Genomic DNA, 22,213 nt, shown 5'->3' with positions numbered 1-22,213 from the left:
GGGAGGTTCTCGTGAAAAATTGCCGTCAGGGGCTTCGTGTCTCGTGGTCAAGGGCCGAGAGCAGCCTGTGTCCTGCCAGAGAATTTCGAAAAAGCCTTAAATTTCCCAGACAAGGGAAGGATTTCCACAGGACTGAAGGTTCAGGAGTCCAAGGTAACCTCTCCTGCTCCTCCTCCTCTTCCTCCTCCTCCTCACTCCCACACCGTGGATCCACAGCACAATTAAAAGCTGGCGAACGCTCAAAGACACTTTGTTAGGAAACAGCTCCGAGGGGAGGAGGTGATGTAATCCAGGATTCTTTTACAGCGTCGCACTGGATCTACAGATGTTTTTATTGAGGATCACTTACGAACACGGACAGAGGTTAGTTTGAGGAGGTTTAGGAAAACTTCACGTGTTTTATATAAGACACAATTAGCTGTGAGTCGACCGTTACAACCCTCATAACGTATGAAAAGTACTTTTAAAGCTGCTTATCATTCATTTAGCCACTGTGCGAAAAGATTACACGGATTTATGTTGATATTTTCGTTTATTTTGCTTTTGTTGCTCAAAGTATTCAAACGAATATCTTCCCTCGTTAATCCCCAAATGGAATCAATGTTCCCAAAATTAAATCAAATATTATGAAAACTTAAATTTATATTAAATACTGTGCTACTCTCTGAAAATGAAATTCTGCTTTTTAAATAATTTTTTGGGAGAACGGTTTGTCTTGCAGTTGCAGCCACTGAGTCAGTAGGTGGTGCTGCAGCGCCCCTACTTCAGCATCTTTGCCCACAGCCTTGACTCTGAGAGTGACCTCAGGAATCTCCTGCCTCTCCTGATCTGGTAGAATCGTGCTGTGGTGTTGTTTTTTAGTTCCGCTCAGCTTCTCCCTCAACCCTGACCAAAGTACAGAGATATCCGAAATGTAAACGTGGACCAGAGCGGTCAGGACCTCAGACCGGGCCAAAGGGTCATCTTCCACCAGGACGATGACCCGGAGCAAAGTCAAGACAACAAGGGACAGGCTCAGGGACAAGTCACAGCAAACATCCTCGAGCGATTCGGTCTCAATCAATCCAACGTCTCTGCGGAGACCTGAAAATGTCCGTCCACTGACTGTCCCCATCTCACCAGAGAGAGAGGAACAGAACATCGAGGTTGTTGGAGCTGGAGGCTCTGGTTTACCTGCTAAAGGCTGTTAATAATATAATCAATGTGATATCTCAGTTTCTCCACATCAGAAAGAAGTCACGTTTATTAGTCAGAATAAATATATTATAATATACATTAGACATTTTCACTCCTTTTAGCTCTGGTTTGGTCTCCACCATCATTTCCATCATTAAAACGCAGCAGGTTGAGTTTGTTCTCTGTGGATTTGTGTCTGAATGTGAACATGAATTTGTTTATTGCTTCAGTTTCTTGTTTCCCTGCTCACTCTCATCAGATTGTTGTTGTTTATGTCTGTTTGTTTGTTTGTCAGCAGGATTTCACAAAAACTACTGAACGACAAAGATTTAATTTAATTCCATGAGTCTGGACGAGCACCTGCGTCACAGAATCTCTCCGGTTTCAAATTACTTTTTCTCTTTTTAACGAATCCTTCAGTACATCGACTTCATACGATTCCCACTTTAACGAAACTCTACTTTCATTTCCTGTAAATCTGATTTCAAAATTCTGTCGCCTCGCTATTTAATTTCAAAGTAAATCCCAGACGTCTGAATGATCAGCTCCACTGAGATGATACCTTTGGTTTTTCTCGATACCTGAGTTCTGCTCCACTCGGCTCGTTCAGAGGTCGGATGTGTATTGATGCTAATAATCCATCAGCCCTCCTGACCCAACCTGCGCTCCACCTCTGAGCACATGCAGCTGAATATTCACTCAATTACTGGAGTAATAGGCAGCAGGCGGACGAAAGCGACGGGAATCCAGCTCCTTCCCCCCGTCCGTCATTACTGCCGGAGGAGCCGGAGCGCAGAGGGCCAACGAGGCACATTCAGACGTGATTAAGGGAAAAAAAATGTAGGCAAAGGATGAATCAGCCCGCACGCAAAGAATTTAGACTCGGCAGAAGCAGAAAAACCCACGTCAGTGCAGATACACTGTCCGCACACACGTGACACACACACACACACACACACATGTTTCCCAGTCTGAGGGGGAGGGCACATTTTCTCTCTCGCTGGTCTCTGTGCTACTGGAGCAAAGGCTAAAGGAGAAGAGAGGACACGAGAGGGAACACACAGTTCCTCCCTTCACTCAGGATTTTTTGGGAAAGGAAATAGTCCTGCTTCGTATCATATAACACTGTGTGTGTGTGTGTGTGTGTGTGTGTGTGTGTGTGTGTGTGTGTGTGTGTGTGTGTGTGTGTGTGTGTGGCAGGTGCACGTTTGCTCTACTTTCCATCATGTTTTCATACATTTGCATTATACTCTGAAGTGATCGGGTCCTTTAGGCTCAATGAAACTGTACACACACACACACACACACACACAACACCATGAGGGGTGGGGGCAGGTGACCAGCAGGTGCCTGCAGCGGATGTTGGCCCTGCAGTGCGAAGGGTTCGTACGGCCCTGCTCACACAGGACACAACAACAAACAGAAAACAGCAGATGCAGGTTTTTTTCTTATCTTCGTCATCTCTGACTGACGGCTTCCTGTCACAGCTCACGACTCACGAGCATCGGGAGTCTCCATATTTTACCAATCCGTCGTGTCAGAGTGATTTTCTTTTAATTTACTGAGTTTTTACCGAGAGCAGAAATGTTCCTGGTGGATACAGACCGTGCTCTCCAGCTCCTCCTGGCTCCATGTTGTTTTCACTGTGTTCCATCTGTTGAATCATTAACTCAGAGGAGCAGAAACAAGCTGATAAAGTTCTGAGGTCTGGTGACAACAGCCCCTTGGTTTTTACTGCTCCATACAAATCTGATGGAGAGGAACTGACAGACTAATCATTATTGGATTTTTTTTTTTTTTTTTTTCACATGTTTCTGTCAAGTTTCAGGCACTCTTCTTCTTCTTCCCCCCCCCCCTCCTCCTCGTCCTCCTCTTCCTCCTCCTCCTGTGCGTAACGCCGCCGGGCAGCTCTCCAACCAGGCGTGGTCAGTGACGTCCCCAAACTGGCCAATCCTTAAACCTGGCGCTCGGAGCAGCGGAGAGAGCATGAAGGGAGATATTAATGAGCCCCAGGGCAGGAAGAGCTTCTCGGGGGAATAAACGCGGAGGAATAAGCGCCGGGTTCATGTGATGTTCGGCTCCACTTTCACCTTTTACGCACCGGGGTTTTTTTTTTTCCTCCTGTCGCAGCAGCGGCGCACAAAACAGACTGAAACCCAGCAGCTGCTCAAACAGACCATCTTCTCTCATCGTCCTCTCAGCTGCAGGTTTTCATTTATTTGCGTCTTCATCTCCAACTTTTCCATCCAGAGAAACGTGGACAGAGTTTAACCCGCGGTGCGTCACGGAGGAGAAGTCGTGTCCAGGCTGACAGGTGCAGCTCTGACCTGCTCCCACAGACTGGCTTTTACTCCTCAAGGTAAGAACCTGATCCTCTATTCCCACTTTTTATTATCTCACGCTCACATGGCAGCCGAGCAGTAAAGTCATGATGGAACTTATTAATCAGCAGGAAGTGTTATCACAAACAAGCCTGAGAATCAAATGAATCCTCAGGTGTTCAAGTAAATACAGATTGTAGAAGGCGTTTCATAGGATTGTATTTCTTTATGTTCTGATGTAATCTGTGAAAATACAGATTGATGTTTGCTGTTTGATGTTTACTCAGATTGATTTTAAGATTTAAAACAAATTCATAAAGAGAAATGTGGCTGAAAATGCAGGAAAGACTTGATTTTACTTTTATTCCTCTGACACGATGGAGACATCAGATGTGAAGCAAACCACCTTCCTTCCTCTATCTTCCTGCAACGTCTCTCCTCAGTCTCATAGAGAAGGAAAAGTCAGAGTGGAGTCAGGATGAGACTGAGCTGGAACCAGCAGCACGGAAAATATTTTACATTTCGATTTTTTAATCCACGGGCCCAAGATGTGAAAGATTTGAACGTCTCTAAATCACAAAACAGCAATGTTGTGAATATTGTTCATCCCATTTCTTACTTGAGAGAGACAGAAAAACTAAACCCATAAAAAAGGGAAAAAAATCTGATAATTCAACTTAATTAAAATAGTCCAAATGTAGTTTTGGATTCATGTTATGGAAGAAACTCACTGTGGAAAAGACCATGTTTTTACAAAAATGAACGACTTCTCCATTAAACCACCTCTCATTTCTAGATTGTGTTAAAAGGTTCAGCCCTAATAAGGATAAATGCTTCATCTGAGATCCAGGTCCTCTGCTCAGCTGCTGCAGCCATTTTCTTCACTAAATCACGTTTTTTTTCCTGCAGCTGATTTTTTATCCAAGATATTTTAAAAACCTACTTTGCAAACCACAGACGCGTCAGTTCAGGTTCAGACTCCTGCAGCTCCTGGTGTGTTTGTGCAGAACCTTTGTGTTTATCATTGTGTGTTTTCTCCTCGAAGCTCCTGCGTCCCTCCCTGTGTTCCAGATGATGGTCCTCCACAGTTTATCACAACATTGACGTAGTTTGACTTTTGGTTTTCGCTCTAATCTTTTGACGCCACTGCCGATTATTTTATCGCATCAACAAAACCTATCTGCCGCTGCTCCTCTCGGCCCTGCGGTGGAGATCAGGCTGGATGTTGGACTGTCAGCCTCCTCTCTGCAGCCTTGAGACTGTTCACACTGTAATAATAATCTGGCTGTCACTGTAAATACCAGATTCCTTTTCCACTCTGGAATAACTGAGCTGCGGGGGAGTCGTGTGTGCGTGTGGAGGGAAGTCCTGCCTTTACCATAAATAAGAAATTGGACTTTAAGCACATCCCCTTCCGTTCTCCGGGTTTCGCCCTCATTGAAAAGCATTCCTCCGGCCGGCGCCAAAAACTCCAAGTCAAGGTCACCACGCTCAACAGTCCCCTCAACACCTCCCCTCCCCACAGGTTCTCCATCACCAGAGATACCCGAGCACAGAGTGTAACTAAAACATGGCGGAGGCGAGAGCTCCACGTGTCACCGGGTGTTTCCAGGCAGGTGAGGCGGCGGCACGTGAGGAGGAGGGGGGGGGGGGGGTCATGCCTCAGTTGTAGAGGGTATCAGGGTGGAACCACCGGACGGTTTGATGGCAGGTTGGATGAAGTGAGTTTAAAATGGTTCTATCAGCTGCTTCCTGCTGTTTAGGGACAGTTCCAGAGGTTTTAATGTCACACGCTGGTTTCTGCTCGTGTTATTCTCTCTGTGAGATTCTTCTTCTCTCAACAATGTTCAAAATAATGAATAGATTAAGTTAAAGCGACACCTCTTCTCTTAACTAGTCCCTCGGTTGGTTAGTTTGTATTAGTGAGCAGCCCGACCTTCAATTTTCTGTCTGAGCCTGATGTTTTCCCTGATCCAGTCCAGCTAACGTAACACAAACCTGAATATCATCTCAGAATATGTAGTGCCGGGTCCAGAGGGGTCGGGTGTCCACTCTAGCTTGTATCACGTGTTCTACCAGCGTGTGCTGAATGGCTGTTTGCTCTGCAGAGCTTCTTGTTGTACGGTGGAAACTTGATCATATGAAGGGAAACAGCTCGTGAAGAATCAGACGTGATGTCGAGCAGCAGGTTAAGAGGTTCGGCTTCATCTTTTAACTGTGTTTTAAATGTCGTCAGAAACAGAACACCACCTGTCTGGTTTAGATTCGGCCTCAGCCTCACAGTCGTACTTGTTTACTGTTGGTACACATGATGTTTTGTTACGCTGCTGCACAGAGCCGTCGGCTCACGAGCATGTGCCGTCCTGTGTCAAGTGGAAAAATGCGTCCAGCAAACCTGGAGTCACGCCAGAGTCCGTCACATTGTACACGGTTGTAACGACGGCAGGGGCAACAACGGTGATGACGAGAAGGAGGGAGAAAAATAAAAAGTGTTTTCAACCTTGAACAATAATTTAACTGAATCGTCACAGTTTAGTTCAGAGAATGTTGTATAAGAGTTTCTCTCCTGCTCTGTATTCATCACTGATATAAAAAAAAAAACAGGTTTACGAGTCTTTGTAACATTTAGAAGTTGAAAATCAAATCTTCTTCAACACAGACGATGTGCATTTAGTAAATTATGTTTCATTTAGAGTCGTAAAGCTCTTTATGCATGAGGGGGGGGGGGGGGGGGGGTACTGTGTGATTGACAGCTAGCATTGTCAAATGAGTGCAGGTGGGCGGGTAGGTGGGCTCCACCCCCTGCCCCACCAGATATGGTTACTTCTGGTTTCAAACCTGCGGCTCAGGAGACAGAGCGGGTTGTCCACCAGCCGGAGGGACAGTAGTTTGATCCGGGTCCAACAGGGCGAGATACTAAAACTCGATTGGATCGTGAGCGATGTGTGATACAGAAACCTCCGCACATAGATGCACACACATACATGTGCCATTAATGTAGTACAACACCCTCACGTTTGAGAAGCTGGAACCATTGATACTCTGTTTTCACCCCGTCAGATTGAAGGGCGGGTCCATGAATCTCTCTCTCGTGTATTGCAAAACATTATTTTTTGTCATTTTCGCTGATTTCCCAGAGAATAATTCACGGATCCGACATATTTAGGGAACTAACATCTTTGCGTGTGTGATTTGAGAGACGTGTTTAACCTCGGCCTCCGTATCTTTCATCTACAGGAAAAAAACCAGGATGATGGTAACATGGTGCTGTGTAAAATAATCACATCGACGGTGTCGTATGATGCTTTAATACCCAGTGATTAGTGTTATACCAGTGTGAAGTGGGAAAGAAGAGCAAGACTTTGAACTCACTCAAAAAGAAAGTCCAGCAGCGACAGGCGACAGGTAGAATTACAAATTTTCAAATCCTGAATCCGGTAATCATCCTGTCGATTCTGCTGAAGCGTGTCGGCTCCATCCGGCTCCTCGCGCCTCTCGTGAAGTCTGACGCCGACAGAGTGGAGGAGCGCAGGGCGGCTAATGGTTTTGCGTCATGTCTTTGTGTTTGGGTATGTGCTGCCGGCCAGGAGCCTCGGTGAGTGGAGGTGGATTCACATCCCTTTGTACACGAGAAGCAAAGAGGCTTTTTAAGAATACAGGCCTGTGAACGGTGCACTCTGCAGGCAGAGGATGTATTTTGTTCAGGTTTCAGGACGCTCTCTGGGGTTGAAGCGTGACAGTGACGTGTTGTTTACAGAACACACATTTCCTGAGCTCTGCAGCAGATGGAAATATGGATGAGTTCTTTTTTTCTGCTCGTGAGGACGTTCGGACTTCGACCTTCGGCCGTCCAGAGGTGACGGATCTGAGCTTTGTTGTGTCAGAGACAGAGAACCTGTGGTTTGTGGATTCATGAATCTTGATGAAGCGCTGGAAGTGTAACATCCACGTTTTGTTTCGACCTTTATCCAACAGTAAGGATTTTATTTATTGCCCTAAATGATTAATATTGTAAACCACCGTACCTTGGCTGGTGATTGGACCATTACACATCCCTCTGAATGTCTGGATCTAAGTGCATGAGGGTGTTTCATCAGCTGACTCTCAGGAATTTGTATTTTCTAACTCCGTCAGAGGCTTTTTGTGTTTTCGTTCAAACCTCAGTCGTCATCACTGCCCTCTGAGCGAGAGACACGCCTCTCTCTGCGTCACGTTGACGGAGGCTGTGAACGACAAACGCTGCTTTCACGACCCTGAACCTTTCTAAACATCGGCTTGAGGAGGAGGTAAACGTCTGAGTCGGTTTAACTTCACCCTGTCAGAGTTTAACGTGCGACTGAGACGATGGGCGATTAGATAAAGAGCAGAAAACACCGAAGATGCAATGATTCCGTGAAGATGTTGATTAGAGTCGGAGTCTTTAACATACTTTCATATAAAAACACTTTATCATACAGAATGAAAAGATCATTTTAATTCATCTGCACTTTCATCAGGAGCTAATTTGAGTGAAATGATCCGAATTGAAGTTCAGGCAGTTTTTGTAAAATAAATAATATCCTCATGTGAAATTAAAAACGAATAAAACTTTAGATTTCTGTGTAAATTAACCCACATGTCCTTAAACCGTTAAAATTAATTTAATTGGTCAGCTGACAGGAAATGAGGGGACAAAGAGAAGGAACCTGGAACAATCGTCTACGGTCACATTTAATATCCGGCCTCACTGGTGGTTTTTAACTCTGCTAGAGAATCAGAGTCGACCAAAACTTTGAGGAACTGTAATTTTTAATGATCAAATCCAAGCGATGACAATAATTTCCACTTAACAGTCAAAGTCGAATCATTTCTAGTTGTTAATCTATATTTTCAGTTTGTTTAACTTCAGACAGTAGCTGTATATTGTTAACCGGCTCTGTGGCCTGGCCGCCTGGTTTATAACAGCAGGTTTCCTGGCAGCGTGAGTGAAGAAGTGTAATGACAGACAGAGTCGCATTGAGACAGTGTCCTTTGACCGTTTGTTGCCTGCCTGGTTTACCATGGACGGCTGCCATGAACACCAGTCTGTCCAAAGCTCAAACCTGGGGACAGACGTTCTGACTTCACTGCAGAGTCCATGGGTAAAAGTCGAACGGCCGAGCCACAAAGCCTGAAGACGTGAGTGACAGTGAAAGACTGTGAGTAATTAAGTCGTTTAGGCTGCGAGAGTTTAAATCTGGCAGATGAGAGAAAATATTTTTAGTCCATTACTTTTTACTTTTTTTGTGCATCTTAAGTCTTCATGATTTACAGCCCCACTGTATAAAAGCAGAATCCAGCCGAGCTGATGCGTCATTGTTTTGTAAACCTTGATCCGCTGCTGTTAGCACTCGCAGTTCGATTTTCATGGACACAAAAACATTTTCGTTTCGAACATCGGTGGATTCTATCTGAACCTTGTGAGTAGACACTAGAATTCTTTCCTGGCTTTGGTTCCGTTCGTTCGAGCTGAAACGACGAGACAGACTTTTAATTAAATGGATTTTATTACATCAATAAATCTGGAGTGCAAAATTTGTTATCTGTAATATTTTTCTTTATACTGAACTCGGACCTGTTGCTGTTTGAGTAAGTAGATAAAATCAGAATAGGATTTTTTGCCACTTACAATTTTACACGGGTGATTTCCTTCAGCGTCCTCGAGTAGTTCTGTCTCTGCCGGATGTTTAGGTCTTGTAGTTGTTGTCGCACTTTAAGTTTCCGACACTTAAACCTCTGCAACTTTGTTTTATATAAAACTTCACTTTGAGAATTTTACACCCCCTAGTGATCACAATAGCGTACTGCAGCCTTGAATAGTTGTGCAAACGGTTCTGGAGTCAGTCTGGATTGATGATTGTTTTCCAGACTTCTTGTGAAAGCCGCTTTTCCAAATCCTGCAAAACCAAAAATTCTGTGCTTTTGTCTTTCAAAGGACAAATCACAGGTGAAGTTGAAGTTCATCGCTCAAAATAGAAACCGGGACACGTTCCGTTATTCCTGAGTTTACGGCACAACAAGCCGATGTGTTCAACATCAACACGCGACGGACGAGAGATATCTGTGTCACTCGCATTCATCTGGAGCGCCGTTGATGACCTGTCAATGCTGGTCACAGATTTAACGTTCGAGTTGCTCGTCTTGTGTCGTGACATCGTCGATTTGTGCAAAAAGAAAACTTCAAATTTATGTAAAAAAGTATTTTCTTGTGTTTGAAGTGAGACGGCTCTCAGGACGAACACGGTTTGATGTGTAACTGTGAATAAGGGTGAATTGTTTTGAAAAAGGCCACTTCGACCTGACCTGTGCGACTCACGTATTGATTGTTGCTGTGATTGACCTCACAGCTGTTTGCCACGAGCGTCCTGTCCGATCCTTCCTAACGAGTCATGAACTTCAGAGAATCGGTATCTCTGCTTTTCAAGCTGCCGCCATGACAACACGCCAGGTCCACGCCGGGCAAAGAAGTTATGGTTACCTGATCTCTGCATGCATTTACTTCTTCTTCGGTCCTGCTTCCTAACGTTGTTCCTAACAAGGTCCGTATCTCTCGTGAACGTGCGCCCGCAAATTCTCAGTTGCTCAGCCAGGTGTCATTAATCTGCACTTGTGAAAGGGAGAAAGAAAATTGGATCCCTTTCTTAAAATTTTACTTTTTTCTTAAGACTCGGAAAATAAATTGAATCTCCAAAGTGAAAAATGAATCTCTGAACCCAACCAAATGTCCTGAGATTCTTGGACCGAGGGACTAGAGTCTTTGGATATTGTTGTCTTCACTGACACGCCTCCCTCAATGTCTCAAGGAGTTTAGGACGCTGCCTGTTGATTGGCAGTTGATGGTTCCCATTTTTAAAATGGTGTGCTGAAATGATCGGGGTATCACAGTGGACCAACTCTTCATCTTTGCAAGGCTTCTTGAGGGATTATTGGAGTTTCCCATCCACGCAGCCTGCAGCTGAATCCCTGTAGGGGCTCTATGAGTGATTTGGTCCCAAAGAGTTGTGTCGGGTGTCTGATGCCTCAGTTCTTCTCCCACATGCATGAAAAGCTCCTGAGTCGCTAAGTGTGTCTGGAATCATTCCTCATGTTTGTTAACGTGTTTTTATTTTTTTAAAGGTCTTTTATTTTCTGATCCACACGTGTTGTCCTTTGTCCTCTGATTGTGATTCACGCAATAAAAAAATAAAAAAAATCCCACTATCTCGTGTTGTGTGGTTTCTCGAGTGTCCTTGAGTAATAGAAACACTGACTCCTGGAAATGAGCTGCACTGAGTCACAACAGCTCAACACTGGTGGACAATCTGATGCAGTGTAGACGAAATGAAGGAAGAACGATAAGAGAAGGAATTCTCTTCTTTTACGTCAAGTGAAAAGTGACATAAAATAAAATATCTCAGGAGTTTGTTTAAGGTTTTGACTCTGTTTTCATGTCTTTATTCTTTTTACTACACAGTTACAAATTTAAATATTTGCTCTATGTGTCTTTGCGTGTTTTTTTTGTTTCGGTGATTTTGCTCATCACAGTACTTGTGTCCCTCTGCTCCAGGACTTTCCTGCAGAAGAAGATGCAGTAGAGGAAGCGGCCGCAGCGTCATCGTCTCTGTCGACACACACACGGTCGGTTCCCCCTGACATGGCCTCCTCCCCTGAGCTGGACACTGCACACTTACCGCTGCTCCAGCTGCAGGAGGTGGACTCCAGTAGAACGTCAGAGAGGCCGAGCTCCCCGGTGTTCCTGCCCACCGTGTACAGCCCTCCGCTGGGCATGGACAACCACACCATCTGCATTCCCTCTCCATACGCGGAGAATGGCCACGAGTACAACCACGGACCCCTGACGTTCTACAGCCCGCCCGTGCTGAGCTACACCAGACCGCCCGTCACTGACAGCCAGTCATCTCTGTGCGCCCCCCTCAGCCCCTCGGCCTTTTGGCCCTCCCACGGTCACGCCAACGTGCCTTCACTGACTCTGCGCTGCCCCCAGCCCGTCGTCTACAACGAACCAAACCCAAACGGATCCTGGCTGGAGCCCAAGGCCCACGGCATCAACCCCAGCAGGTGGGATTACTGACACTGACCCGTGGATGGAAGTGAAACACAAGTTTTATCTGAGAGGTTGTTCTTAACTCTGATTTCCAGGTTTAATAATGTCTTGGCCCAGTTTACTTGAATCAAACAACCCGAGAGAATCAGTTGTCGTGATCGACGTCACATACGATGATGAGTTATTTACTATTGAACGTATCAAGACAAACAGCAAGTGAAGCCGATAAGAGGAAGCGTTCTCGAGATACGGCTTCCACAGAGCGACAGACAGATTATTTGATTATTGGATTCCTTCGTTGTTGATGGTTCAGGAGGTCGTCTCCTCCTCCACCAAAACAAACCAGCCGCCGGTTCAATCCAGTAAAAACGCAGAATAAAGAAGCTTCACGTTAAAAACTCAGCTTTCTTCTGGAGACGCGTCGTCCATCTTTAGCGTTTCATTCAGTTCTTCTCTACACTGTATATTTCCATAGTGACCCTGGTGGTACTGGGGGGATTCAGTGTGACGCCAGTCGTCCAGCTGTTGAATCTATTCTCTGTTCTCACCCGAGCTGCCATCGCTGCACTCGACGCTTGTGAAGACATGAGATTTGTATTCTCATTATGTTTCAATGATGAATGCTGTCAGTTTTCTGATGCAGTTTTCAAGTTGTCTGAAATACGGTTGCGGAGACATTTTCAGCAACACGGTGCCTGTCGGCGACTAATAGCAGGTGAATGACGGCTCAAATCCAAATGTCAAGTTGTCCCTGTGTCTTTTCTCAGAGTCTGTGTTTCGTTTTTGCAGCTCCATCATCGACTGTAACAAGCTGCTGGGGAAGAGATTAGAAGAAGGGGTGAACTCCTCGTCGTGCTCGTCTGCCGGGGGGAAAGCCGACATGCACTTCTGCGCCGTGTGCCACGACTATGCCTCGGGATACCACTACGGCGTGTGGTCCTGCGAGGGCTGCAAGGCCTTTTTCAAGAGGAGTATCCAGGGTATGAACTCCTTGTCTCTGTCTGTATCACTGCTCCCTTCTTCTCCTCATCCATCCATCAAAAATATTCTTTTCTTTCTTTTTTTTTTTGTCAGGACACAACGACTACATCTGCCCCGCCACAAACCAGTGCACTATCGACAAGAACCGACGTAAAAGCTGCCAGGCCTGCCGTCTACGGAAATGCTACGAAGTGGGCATGATGAAATGTGGTAGGCCCTCGCTCTTCTCCACCAAGTGGGATGATGGGAGATGTAGTCTTCATTGCAGTCAGCGTCTCCTGGTTCCTTCAGTGTTGATGGGTCAGGAGGTCGTCTCCTCCTCCAAAACAAAGAGATTCAATCCAGTAAAAACACTGAAACAAGCAGCTTCACGTTAAAACCAGTGTTTCTCCGACGCAGGACGTCTCTGAGGGGCTGTGGGTTTTACGATTTGGATGATTCTGGATATGACGGGTTATGACGCCATTGATGGCACCAAATTGAATGGATCATTAGAGCTGCTACTTACAATCGCAGGTCCGATGACTAAGCGTCTGTTTCTGTTTGCTCTCCCGTCATTCACCAGGTGTGAGACGTGAACGCTGCAGCTATCGGGGACCTCGACATCGCCGCGGTGGACCTCAGCCTCGGGATCCAACGGGCCGGGCGTTGGTCAGGGCGGGGCTCGGCTCTCGAGCTCAGCGGCACCTCCACATGGAGACGCCTCTCGCCCCCTTCGCCCCCCTGCCTCAGGCGACCCACGTGCACCACTCGGCCATGAGCCCGGAGGAGTTCATCTCCCGCATCATGGAGGCGGAGCCTCCGGAGATCTACCTCATGGAGGATATGAAGAAGCCCTTCACCGAGGCCAGCATGATGATGTCCCTCACCAACCTGGCAGACAAGGAGCTGGTGCTCATGATCAGCTGGGCCAAGAAGATTCCTGGTGAGATCAGAGCCGTCAAAGCAGTAAAACACAGACTATTTTTATCCTTCAGATTGAATATCAGACTTTTTTATTGAAACATCATAATATTTATATTCAGAAATTCATAAATCATTTCACATAGATGAGGGAAATAAAAGGAGCGAGAAGTTGAGGCAGAAATCAGCAATAAACAAGAGAAATAGATTTAGATTTCGTTTTATTTGTGGAGAGTTTTCTCAAGTCTTTGGTTTTCAAAGAAACAGAAAGAAAGATGTTCTCTCTCTAAGTGTTCCCAGATATCCCAGGAGGGATTAATGCCCCAACCCATGAGCCAGTTTTAATGAAACAGAACTTTGTTTTAACTTCGATGTGAAAAGAAACGTGAGTTCGGGTTCCACGTATGTTCACCGTCCGTGTTCCTGCTCCTGTGTGCTCCTCAGGGTTTTTAGAGCTGAGTCTCACAGATCAGATCCACCTGCTGAAGTGCTGCTGGCTGGAGATTCTGATGCTGGGTCTGATGTGGAGGTCAGTCGATCATCCTGGAAAACTCATCTTCTCTCCGGACTTCAAACTCAACAGGTGAGAAAGAGCCCAAAACGTTATATTAGTAAAACCTTTGGTTTACGAGGAGTGAAGGAGAAAGTTTCTGTCCGTGTTTGTTTGAATTTTGAACTCCGGACGATGTCGTTATTCCTCTGATGGTGGTGACGGTGTGATCCTCCCACATTGTTCCACTCCGATGAGCTGATTTCACACAGTGAACAGGGAGTTCACTCAGACCTTGAGCGCTGAAGATATGCCCAGCGTCATATCTCGGACTCTTCCTCGCTGCCGGCTCGCTTTACTGCCAGAAACCTTATATCGCTCGCTGTTCTCCTCCTCGCCGACCTTCAACTTTTGCCAGACGATGCTCGGTTTTCTCTGGCAGAGCCGTTTCACCCTCGGTAATTAAGGTGCCACTTTAACAGCACTTTGTATTTCCTCCCTGTAATTAGCCGGCGGCGGCAGCAGCAGCTCATGAAGCATTAATGTAGATCGGGTTCTCTGTGGAGTCCGAGGGACGGAGGAGTCATGACTGGATCTCAAATCCAGATTAGTGGTTAGAGCTGTTGTTTATTCAGCTCGTAGACGTGTTTGCACGAACATGTAAAACATAAAGAAACACAGGTGACATGCAATCAAACTTTCTGGGTTTTTTGTCTCACTGTACGCAAACGTTTCTAAATCAGCAGGAAACTCTGCGTGTGTTCTATTTACAGCAACACGTCTGTTTACGTGGGATCGAGTCGGACTAGAGAAACTGATGATGTGCCTGATTCGACCTTTCCTTCACCACGGAAACTGTCTCTATAGACTTACATGTTCTCGATCTGTTTTCACAACACAGACTTATTTTTCACGCTGGACTCGTCTCTATCAGCCGGTGGTCGTCTGTTCTCCTCGGACCTCAGAGGAAAAACATCCTGGATGTAAATCCGTCCACTGGCTTGTTCATCTCTCTCTCCGTTCTCTCTCCGTCACGACGCAACGTCACGTCCTCTTTCAACATTACCACACTCCTGAAATCTTGTTTTGTCACAGTGGGAATCAACCATAGTTCATGTTTTCTTGCAGCCTCTCAACACGTAGATGTTTCGGATGTTGTTTCGGGATCAGAAGTGAGGAGTCAGAGAGCGTGTGGTTCAGTTTGTTTTCTGTGTTTTCTCTGTGTGTGTGTGTGTGCAGGGAGGAGGGTCAGTGTGTGGAGGGCATCATGGAGATCTTCGACATGCTGCTGGCAGCCACGTCCCGGTTTCGCGAGCTGAAGCTTCAGAGGGAAGAGTACGTCTGTCTGAAGGCCATGATTCTCCTCAACTCCAGTGAGTTCTATCAAAACTCTGTCATGACGGAGGCGACACTCGTCACGTGTGTTCATTCTACACGACACGAATCTGACGAGAGCAAAAACAAAACATACCAATTATCGTCATTCTTCTTATAAAAGTATAAAAATAGAGAAATATGAGAGAAACGAGAAACAACAAGTAAATATCAACATTCAGAGAACAGATGTAAAAAATGGTGCAAGAGGTTTTTTTGTTGTATTTAAAAATGTGGTTTTTTTACTCTCAGCCCCAACAGGTGACATGAAAACCTTAAAAATCATGAAATATGAATCTAAAGTATAAATATAGATGCTCTCAGTTCAGGAGGTTATGTTTTCACCGCTGTCCATTTGTTTTTAAGTTTTTTTATGAACGAGATTTTACAAAAACTGCAAATCAGATCAGGATGAACCTGGTGGAAGATGTGGGAGGGGCCCGAGAAGAAAATCCGGATCAGGAATCCGTTTTCAATTTCTCCAACATTGTGAGATTGTCACTGATTTGCCAGTGAATCGTTCAGACGCCAGGACGGAGTCTGTGCACGTGGGAGACTTGGTGCAGCCTGGTTGAGGCTTTAAGTGTTGGTGAAGTTACAAGCTTCTAGTTATATCATTTATTTATCTTCACGTTTGTGTTGAATCCTGTTTGTTTGCGTTAATCTGTCAGTGAGATAATCTGCAAAACCCATCGGACTCAAATCTGGTGCAAAGTTCAGCTCCGAGATGACGACGCAGTTTATAAAGCTGCGAACGTTTTTACTCTTTCAGCATCCAGGATTTTGCATTAGCCCTTAAATGTGTTTATTAATATAACTAAAGTTGGAGATTTAGCGTTTTGTACCTAACAAAGTTGTAATTATGTGAAACTCAAAGATCTATCTTAACATTTAAAGGCTGAGAGACTGAGGTCAATGATTACAACATATTGACTGTGGTTAAATGAGTAATTTTAAAGATTCACCTGCTCTCAGCTCTTGTAGGTTTTCTACAACTCGACCGATTTAAAGTTTAGAGACAGATTCATTGTCCAGGATCATAACAGACATTTCACAACTTAACCTGTTTCTGGTGCCGCGCTCCAGGTCACAGTGTCCCAGCAGGTGAGGGACGTCTGTGCATGTGCTCACATTGTTTAACTGAGTTCCTCCGCAGCACACACACACACACACACACACACTGTTGACTCTGCTCCGCTGCAGCTTGAGTATAAAAAGAACAAATTGTGCAAGAAGTGAAATCGAGTCTGAAAAAGTCAAATGAGCAGAAAAGGAATTTTTTATATTTATGATTTTGGACGGGTTGAACGGCCGGTGGGTGGACAGCTTTGATTTACTGCTCCTCCCCTCTACCGCCCCCTGCTGTTCCATGTGCAGCGTCCATCACCATGTACTTCAGCGTCTCTGAGGAGTTGGTGGCCAGATGTTTAGTTCAGACAGACAGATGTTCCTGGAGTCAAACCTCAGCTCCTGTGACGACGACTCAGTGTCGACTGTTTGTTTCAGATCTGTACACGAGTTCCCCTCAGACCTCAGAGGAGCTGGAGAGCAGGAACAAGCTGCTGCGTCTGCTGGACTCGGTGATCGATGCTCTGGTCTGGGCCATTTCCAAGCTGGGGCTGTCGACCCAGCAGAAGACTCTGCGCCTCGGACACCTCACCATGCTGCTGTCCCACATCCGACACGTCAGGTACAGACGGAGAAGCAGCCGATCATTGAAGACGGTTCATGTTCCATTCCACACGATAGAAATATTACAAGTAAAAGTACTTCATTCCAGATCTTTCCTCTCTCTCCAGTAACAAAGGCATGGACCACCTCTCCACCATGAAGAGGAAGAATGTGGTGCTCGTGTACGACCTCCTTCTGGAAATGTTGGACGCCAACACATCTAGCGGCGGCGGCGGCGACGGCGGGAGCAGCAGTGGTGGCGGCGGCAGCAGCAGCAGCAGCAGCCAGATGTCGTCCTCCCCGAGCTCTGACATTTACTCTGAGCAGCACCAATACCCTGCACCTCCGTCTCACCTGCAGCCCGACTCGGACCAGACCGCCGCCGCCACCGACCACGCCACCGTGCCTCCGCACAGGCCGGCCGACGACCTGATCCTGGACAGGCACCTGCAGGCCGTGCCGCTCCAGTCCACACCTCCACCACAGAGTCTGGTCGTGACTCACATGGAGAGCAACGAGTGAGTTCCTGGAGAAAACTCCTCAGTTTGTCCAACTGCTCCAGAAGAGTCATTTTGTAATTGAATTCACCTCTGGTCTTATCTTTGCTCGCAGTTTCATCCACCCAGAGCAGTGGTCGCTGGACGCTTGCGACGGCGGCTCCTCCGCGGATCCGGCCGCCTGCATCATCTTCGATCAAGTGATCCTGGGATCCACGTTGGAGGAGTGACGGGAGAAGGAAAGGAGACTGAACTTTAACAGCTTCCCATCCCCCCAAAGATACAACAAAAAAAAAAAAGAGAAAACTTAAAAAAGCGATGAAAACACAAAGTGCTGTTGTGAGGTAAAAACTTTTTTTTTTCTCTCGGTGAGATGTTTTTAGTCCTTAGAAGAGAAAAAAAAAAAAAAAAAAAGGTCTTTTTTGATCGAATGTATATTTTGTGTGCGTAAGATATTTCTTGTGAATGTGCACCACAGCCGATGTTCCTGAGGACGTCGCCTCCGAACCGCTGCCAGTCAGTTTGTGCTCTTTTTGATAAACGGTATTTGTATCTCCTTTTTCACCTGGTGTCACAGAACAAGCCACTGAACCATCCGACGTCTGTCAGCGGTGCATGTCGTCCGTGCGGTTAATTCACGGAAGGATTGTGAACCGCGTCTCCTCACACCGGTGTTTCCTCCTTCTTCACTTCTTCTTCTCTGTGTTTGGTGTTTTGCTCGGTGCCTGTTCAGGATTTTTCTACTCTCTTTGTACAAACTTCAAAGTGTCAGTGGAGTCAAGAAGCAGCTGTTGTGGCCTTTTAACAAAATGACTGTTAAAATAGCTTTTTTCTGTTCTTCTGGTTTTTAACGAGGGGTTATTTGATATCTCGTGGCACGGCTCTGCACGGGAACATTAAAGCAACACTATGTAACCTCTGAGCAGCAGCGCCCCCTGCAGAGATAGAATGGGCTGACTGTGTCATCCCAACACAACTGAACGCTGGGTATTACCCACGATCCCCGGCTTCCTGAACCAGAAGAGCTGCGGTTGTAACCAATCTTCATATTTTTAAAAGTTTCCTGCTGAATATTAGAGATAAACTTTTTTTAATAACTTGTGATGGTGCGCTCACACCAGACCCAGTCACTTTCACAGTTTGCGTCACGTGATGAATTGTGTTTACGCAAACCGTGTTCGACCGGCGCTTTCATTCTCCGCTCTGATTGGCTCTTGCGAAACTGCACAATGCACATTTTTTCGTTGAGGTAAAAAAATGTCATCTCGAAGAATTCGACGCAAATCTCCCGTCATCGTGCGTCTTTCTGGCTGAACCTCAGCTTCACTCTGCGATTCTGACAGTTGAAGCTGTGACTCACGGTCGGTTCTGCTCTCAGGGGATCGAACCCTCTCTTAGTTCCACAGTGTTGCTTGAACATACAGGAGTCATCGTGTTCTTTGCTGTAATTCCTGTTTCTTCCTGAGTGAGTAGGACGGAAGGAAAGAGCCGAATGTGAGCATCGGCCCCGCTCGTCCTGTAACTCTCTGGCTTTACGTCCTGAAAACTATTCGTCTCTTAGCGCATGTAGAACCTCTGGTTTTGATTTTGTTTGCTGTGGATTCTTTTGGGTTATGTTCAGTCAGATATTTGGGATTTTTCCAAGTTCAGCCAAAGAAACTGAGAAGATGTAAATGTTCCTGGATAAATTCACCCGAACGCATCATTAAGATGTTTCACTCATGAGCGGTGCCACTTTTCTGTCGGTGTGAGTTCAGCTTCGGTGTCAGATTATCCACTGGTGACAGACGTGTTGCCATGTTCCCTCTGTCCTGATGTTGTTGTTGTTGTTGTACATGCATGAACACACGCACACACACACACACACACACACACACACACTAGAACAGCTGAAAATATTTATCTCAACAGACACACGTCCATTTCCTGGATCTTGATGTTTTTGTTTTCTGTCTCAACCAGCGACAGAGTGAACACACGGCAGCGAATCATGGCAAACACAGTTTATTGTCAATCTATACATCCCATAAATAAGTGTTCACAAAATAAATCAAACTTCACACACGTTTTCTTCTGGTTTGTTTGTTTGTTTGTGTTTGGCCGTCAGAGCCGAGCATGAGATTATTTACAGATTAGGATCAAAACGTTTCGAATCAAATGACACAAAATCAAAGTTATATTTATATAAACATGGAAAATGAGCAACATTAATGATTGTGCATGTTCTCAGCTACATTCAACGCCCCGAGAACCGCTAACATTCAGCTTCTGCTCAGAGTCTGACAGGTTTTTAACACGAGGAAGAAACGGTTTAAAGCAGCGTTCAGCTAAAATCCACACGTTCAACATCGACGATCAAACGTATCTGAGATAATTATTTGTTTTAACATATTTAATGTTTGATTCCTGAAGGGTTTTACTTCACGGGGGCCGACGTGATGATTCTGGGTAAGTTCTGAATGACGCATGTTGTTCGTGGAAGCTAACGGAGTCTTTGACGCGTGATATCGTCGCTGTGCGTTCTTTGTAAAAGAGCAGCGTGATGTTCGTCTTGACACGGGACCAGTCGGAGCTAATGCTGCGGCATCGACGCTAAATGAATCTCAGCGGAGCTTTAAAAGGTTTTCTTCAGAACGTACGACACAGATGTGATATTAGAAACAAACGGACAGGGTTTCCACAGGGGCTGCACCATAAAAACATGTGATACCGCTGAACGTGATGACGATATGACAGAGCGATAAATAGATAATATGTTTACACGTGTCCTGTCGAGAGACAGAGCGAGACAGAGCGAGACACAGCGAGAGGAGAGAGAGAAAGCGACAGAGGGAGAGAAAGAGAGATAGAGCGTGAGAGAGAGATAGAAAGAGACAGAGCGAGAAAGAGACAGAGAGATAGAAAGAGACAGAGAGCGAGAAAGAGACAGAGCGAAAAAGAGACAGAGGGAAAAGAGACAGAGAGATAGACAGATCGAGAGAGAGAGAGACAGAGTGCGAGAAAGAGACAGAGCATGAGACAGAGAGAGAAAGACAGAAAGAAAGAGACAGAGAGAGAAGAGGACAGAGGTAGGGAGAGATAGAGAGTGAGAAAAAGACAGAGCTAGTAAGAGACGGAGCGAGAGAGCGAAGTGACCATCGGTGTAAGTGTCTGCTCTGTTACTGTCCCCCGGGTTGTGAGACGATAATGAAGAAGCTTCATAATTCTTTAAATTATAATCTGGCTCCATCTGATTGGTCCAATATATTGAGCGTCACAAGGCACAAGAAACGTTATTTATCGCAGTCCTTTGTGATGCGTTTATCGCGATGACGGTAGATGTTCGTAACATCGCGCAGCTCTAGTTTTCAAAAAGGATCAAATACATTGAAATACAATGTTCTCGGTCTTGTTTAGTCGGGTTCGTTAACACTCGTCAGTTTCTTTAGACTCCGGTGACGTGATAATGTTGCTCTGCTACAATCGGACCCAGATAGTTTTTGTGCTATTGTTTCGCTAAAAGAACCTGATTTGTTAACACGACTGATTTATCGTGTCTCTGCCCCCTTGTGGTCAAACATTGCTGAACGCAGGTTGTAAAGTTCACACATTCGTTGCTTAATTTCAGTCTCTTGACGTTTAACTTTCAGCTACGCCCACTTACAATAAAATCTGTCTTCTTTTTTTTCTTTTTTTTACATCGTATGTTTGTGGCATTGAACCATTTCAATTTTATATTAATCTCAAACACTCATTCGTACACAAAACAATAATTTACCTTATTTCTGTATCTGAAGCCCTCATGTGGGCACGTGTGCAGGAGAGTCACCGACATCGTTTGGATTTTTAAAAAGTCCGATGTGTTTAAATCTAAATCTGACGACCTCTTTTCATTTCTGTACAAAAATGTGATTCCAGCAAGTTTCTGCCTTCTCAGACAAAACAGTAGAAATAGCTGCAGTGGTAGAAAAACGGAGTGAACTTCTCAGTTTTCAGAAGCTTTGGTAACAACTGTCCTCTGTCCTTCAAAACATTGAGACTGTTGGGGACATAGAAAATATAAATATCAAAATAAATCTTCAGAACTTTTTCTTTTTGTCTGTGTTAGAAGTTCAGTGGGGACGTTAACCGGTGAACCTACATATAAAAACCACACTACTTTAAAACAGACCAGCGATATGGCTTCTTTTTGAATAACTGTCGCGTTGCACAGAAAATAAATACGATTTTAAATACACCGATAAAATTTAGAGTCAAATAAAAAAACACGTTGAGGCGTTCAGACGTGAAGCTGGTGGGTTTTTTTTTTTGTGGGAACGTGTCTCTGAGTTCAACCTTGAAATGCGGTTGGTTGTTTTCACTCCTCCCCCGTCGTCGTGGCGGTGCTCATGTGGGCGGAGGGCCGTTGGTGTAGCGCAGCATCGGGTAGAAGGAGCGGGCGAAGTTGTTGGACAGCGTGCAGCTGTAGTCGTCCTCGGACAGCGGCACCAGACAGGCCAGAACCAGCAGCACCAGGAAGAGCAGGTGGAGGGGGAAGGCAGCTCGAAGGACCCGGTAGAAGAAGGGTCGGTGTGGGGAAGAATCCCTCCGCTCCTCCCTGGATGCAGACAACAGAGGTTTATATTAGTTTAAACTGGAAGATGAGAGTTAAGGTGAACTTTCTGCAAACTTTCTCTGGATTTTTCCCCGAGAAAGTCCAGAAAAGTGGAGCTGATGTGAGATCAGAGCAGGATTCACTGCGAGCGAGCGAGTGTGGCTG

The 22,213-nt window shown here is 45.6% G+C and overlaps 2 protein-coding genes across 18 annotated transcripts in view; one reads left to right on the top strand and one right to left on the bottom strand.

The window, feature by feature from the left end:
• Nucleotides 1-2,471: 2,471 nt before the first annotated feature.
• esr2b (estrogen receptor 2b) lies at nucleotides 2,472-19,539 on the top strand. Of its 6 annotated transcripts, none has more exons than XM_069535128.1 (10): nucleotides 2,472-3,535; nucleotides 11,062-11,573; nucleotides 12,349-12,539; nucleotides 12,634-12,750; nucleotides 13,106-13,465; nucleotides 13,888-14,026; nucleotides 15,173-15,306; nucleotides 16,814-16,997; nucleotides 17,107-17,496; nucleotides 17,591-19,539. In XM_069535128.1, exons 2-10 carry the CDS (start codon nucleotides 11,149-11,151, stop codon nucleotides 17,703-17,705), a joined length of 2,055 nt encoding a protein of 684 aa, XP_069391229.1. In that variant the 5' UTR covers nucleotides 2,472-3,535; nucleotides 11,062-11,148; the 3' UTR covers nucleotides 17,706-19,539. The 6 variants fall into 6 exon arrangements, with proteins under 6 accessions (XP_069391229.1, XP_019961638.2, XP_019961639.2 ...); XM_020106079.2 differs by lacking the exon at nucleotides 2,472-3,535 and adding an exon at nucleotides 5,562-5,693; XM_020106080.2 differs by lacking the exon at nucleotides 2,472-3,535 and adding an exon at nucleotides 8,546-8,674.
• syne2b (spectrin repeat containing, nuclear envelope 2b) overlaps nucleotides 19,464-22,213 on the bottom strand; it is a 114,775-nt gene continuing 112,025 nt past the window's right edge. For all 12 annotated transcript variants that reach the window (XM_069535115.1, XM_069535120.1, XM_069535119.1 and 9 more), the window contains one exon: nucleotides 19,464-22,051. In XM_069535115.1, the coding sequence (XP_069391216.1) occupies nucleotides 21,841-22,051 (211 nt within the window). In that variant the 3' untranslated portion in view covers nucleotides 19,464-21,840. The remainder of the gene's footprint in view (nucleotides 22,052-22,213) is intronic.

This window comes from Paralichthys olivaceus, chromosome 12 (assembly GCF_024713975.1).
Source record: "Paralichthys olivaceus isolate ysfri-2021 chromosome 12, ASM2471397v2, whole genome shotgun sequence".
Classification (NCBI taxonomy): domain Eukaryota; kingdom Metazoa; phylum Chordata; class Actinopteri; order Pleuronectiformes; family Paralichthyidae; genus Paralichthys; species Paralichthys olivaceus.
The sequence above is the reverse complement of the archived record's forward strand: the minus strand, read 5'-3'. Positions and strand labels throughout refer to the sequence as shown.

Bases quoted from the DNA above. Each gene is read 5' to 3' on its own strand.
- esr2b (XM_069535128.1), top strand. From the start codon at position 11,149: ATGGCCTCCTCCCCTGAGCTGGACACTGCACACTTACCGCTGCTCCAG. The intron at 12,751-13,105 runs GTAGGCCCTCGC...GTCATTCACCAG, and splicing joins AGTGGGCATGATGAAATGTG to GTGTGAGACGTGAACGCTGC. The intron at 14,027-15,172 runs GTGAGAAAGAGC...GTGTGTGTGCAG, and splicing joins CCGGACTTCAAACTCAACAG to GGAGGAGGGTCAGTGTGTGG.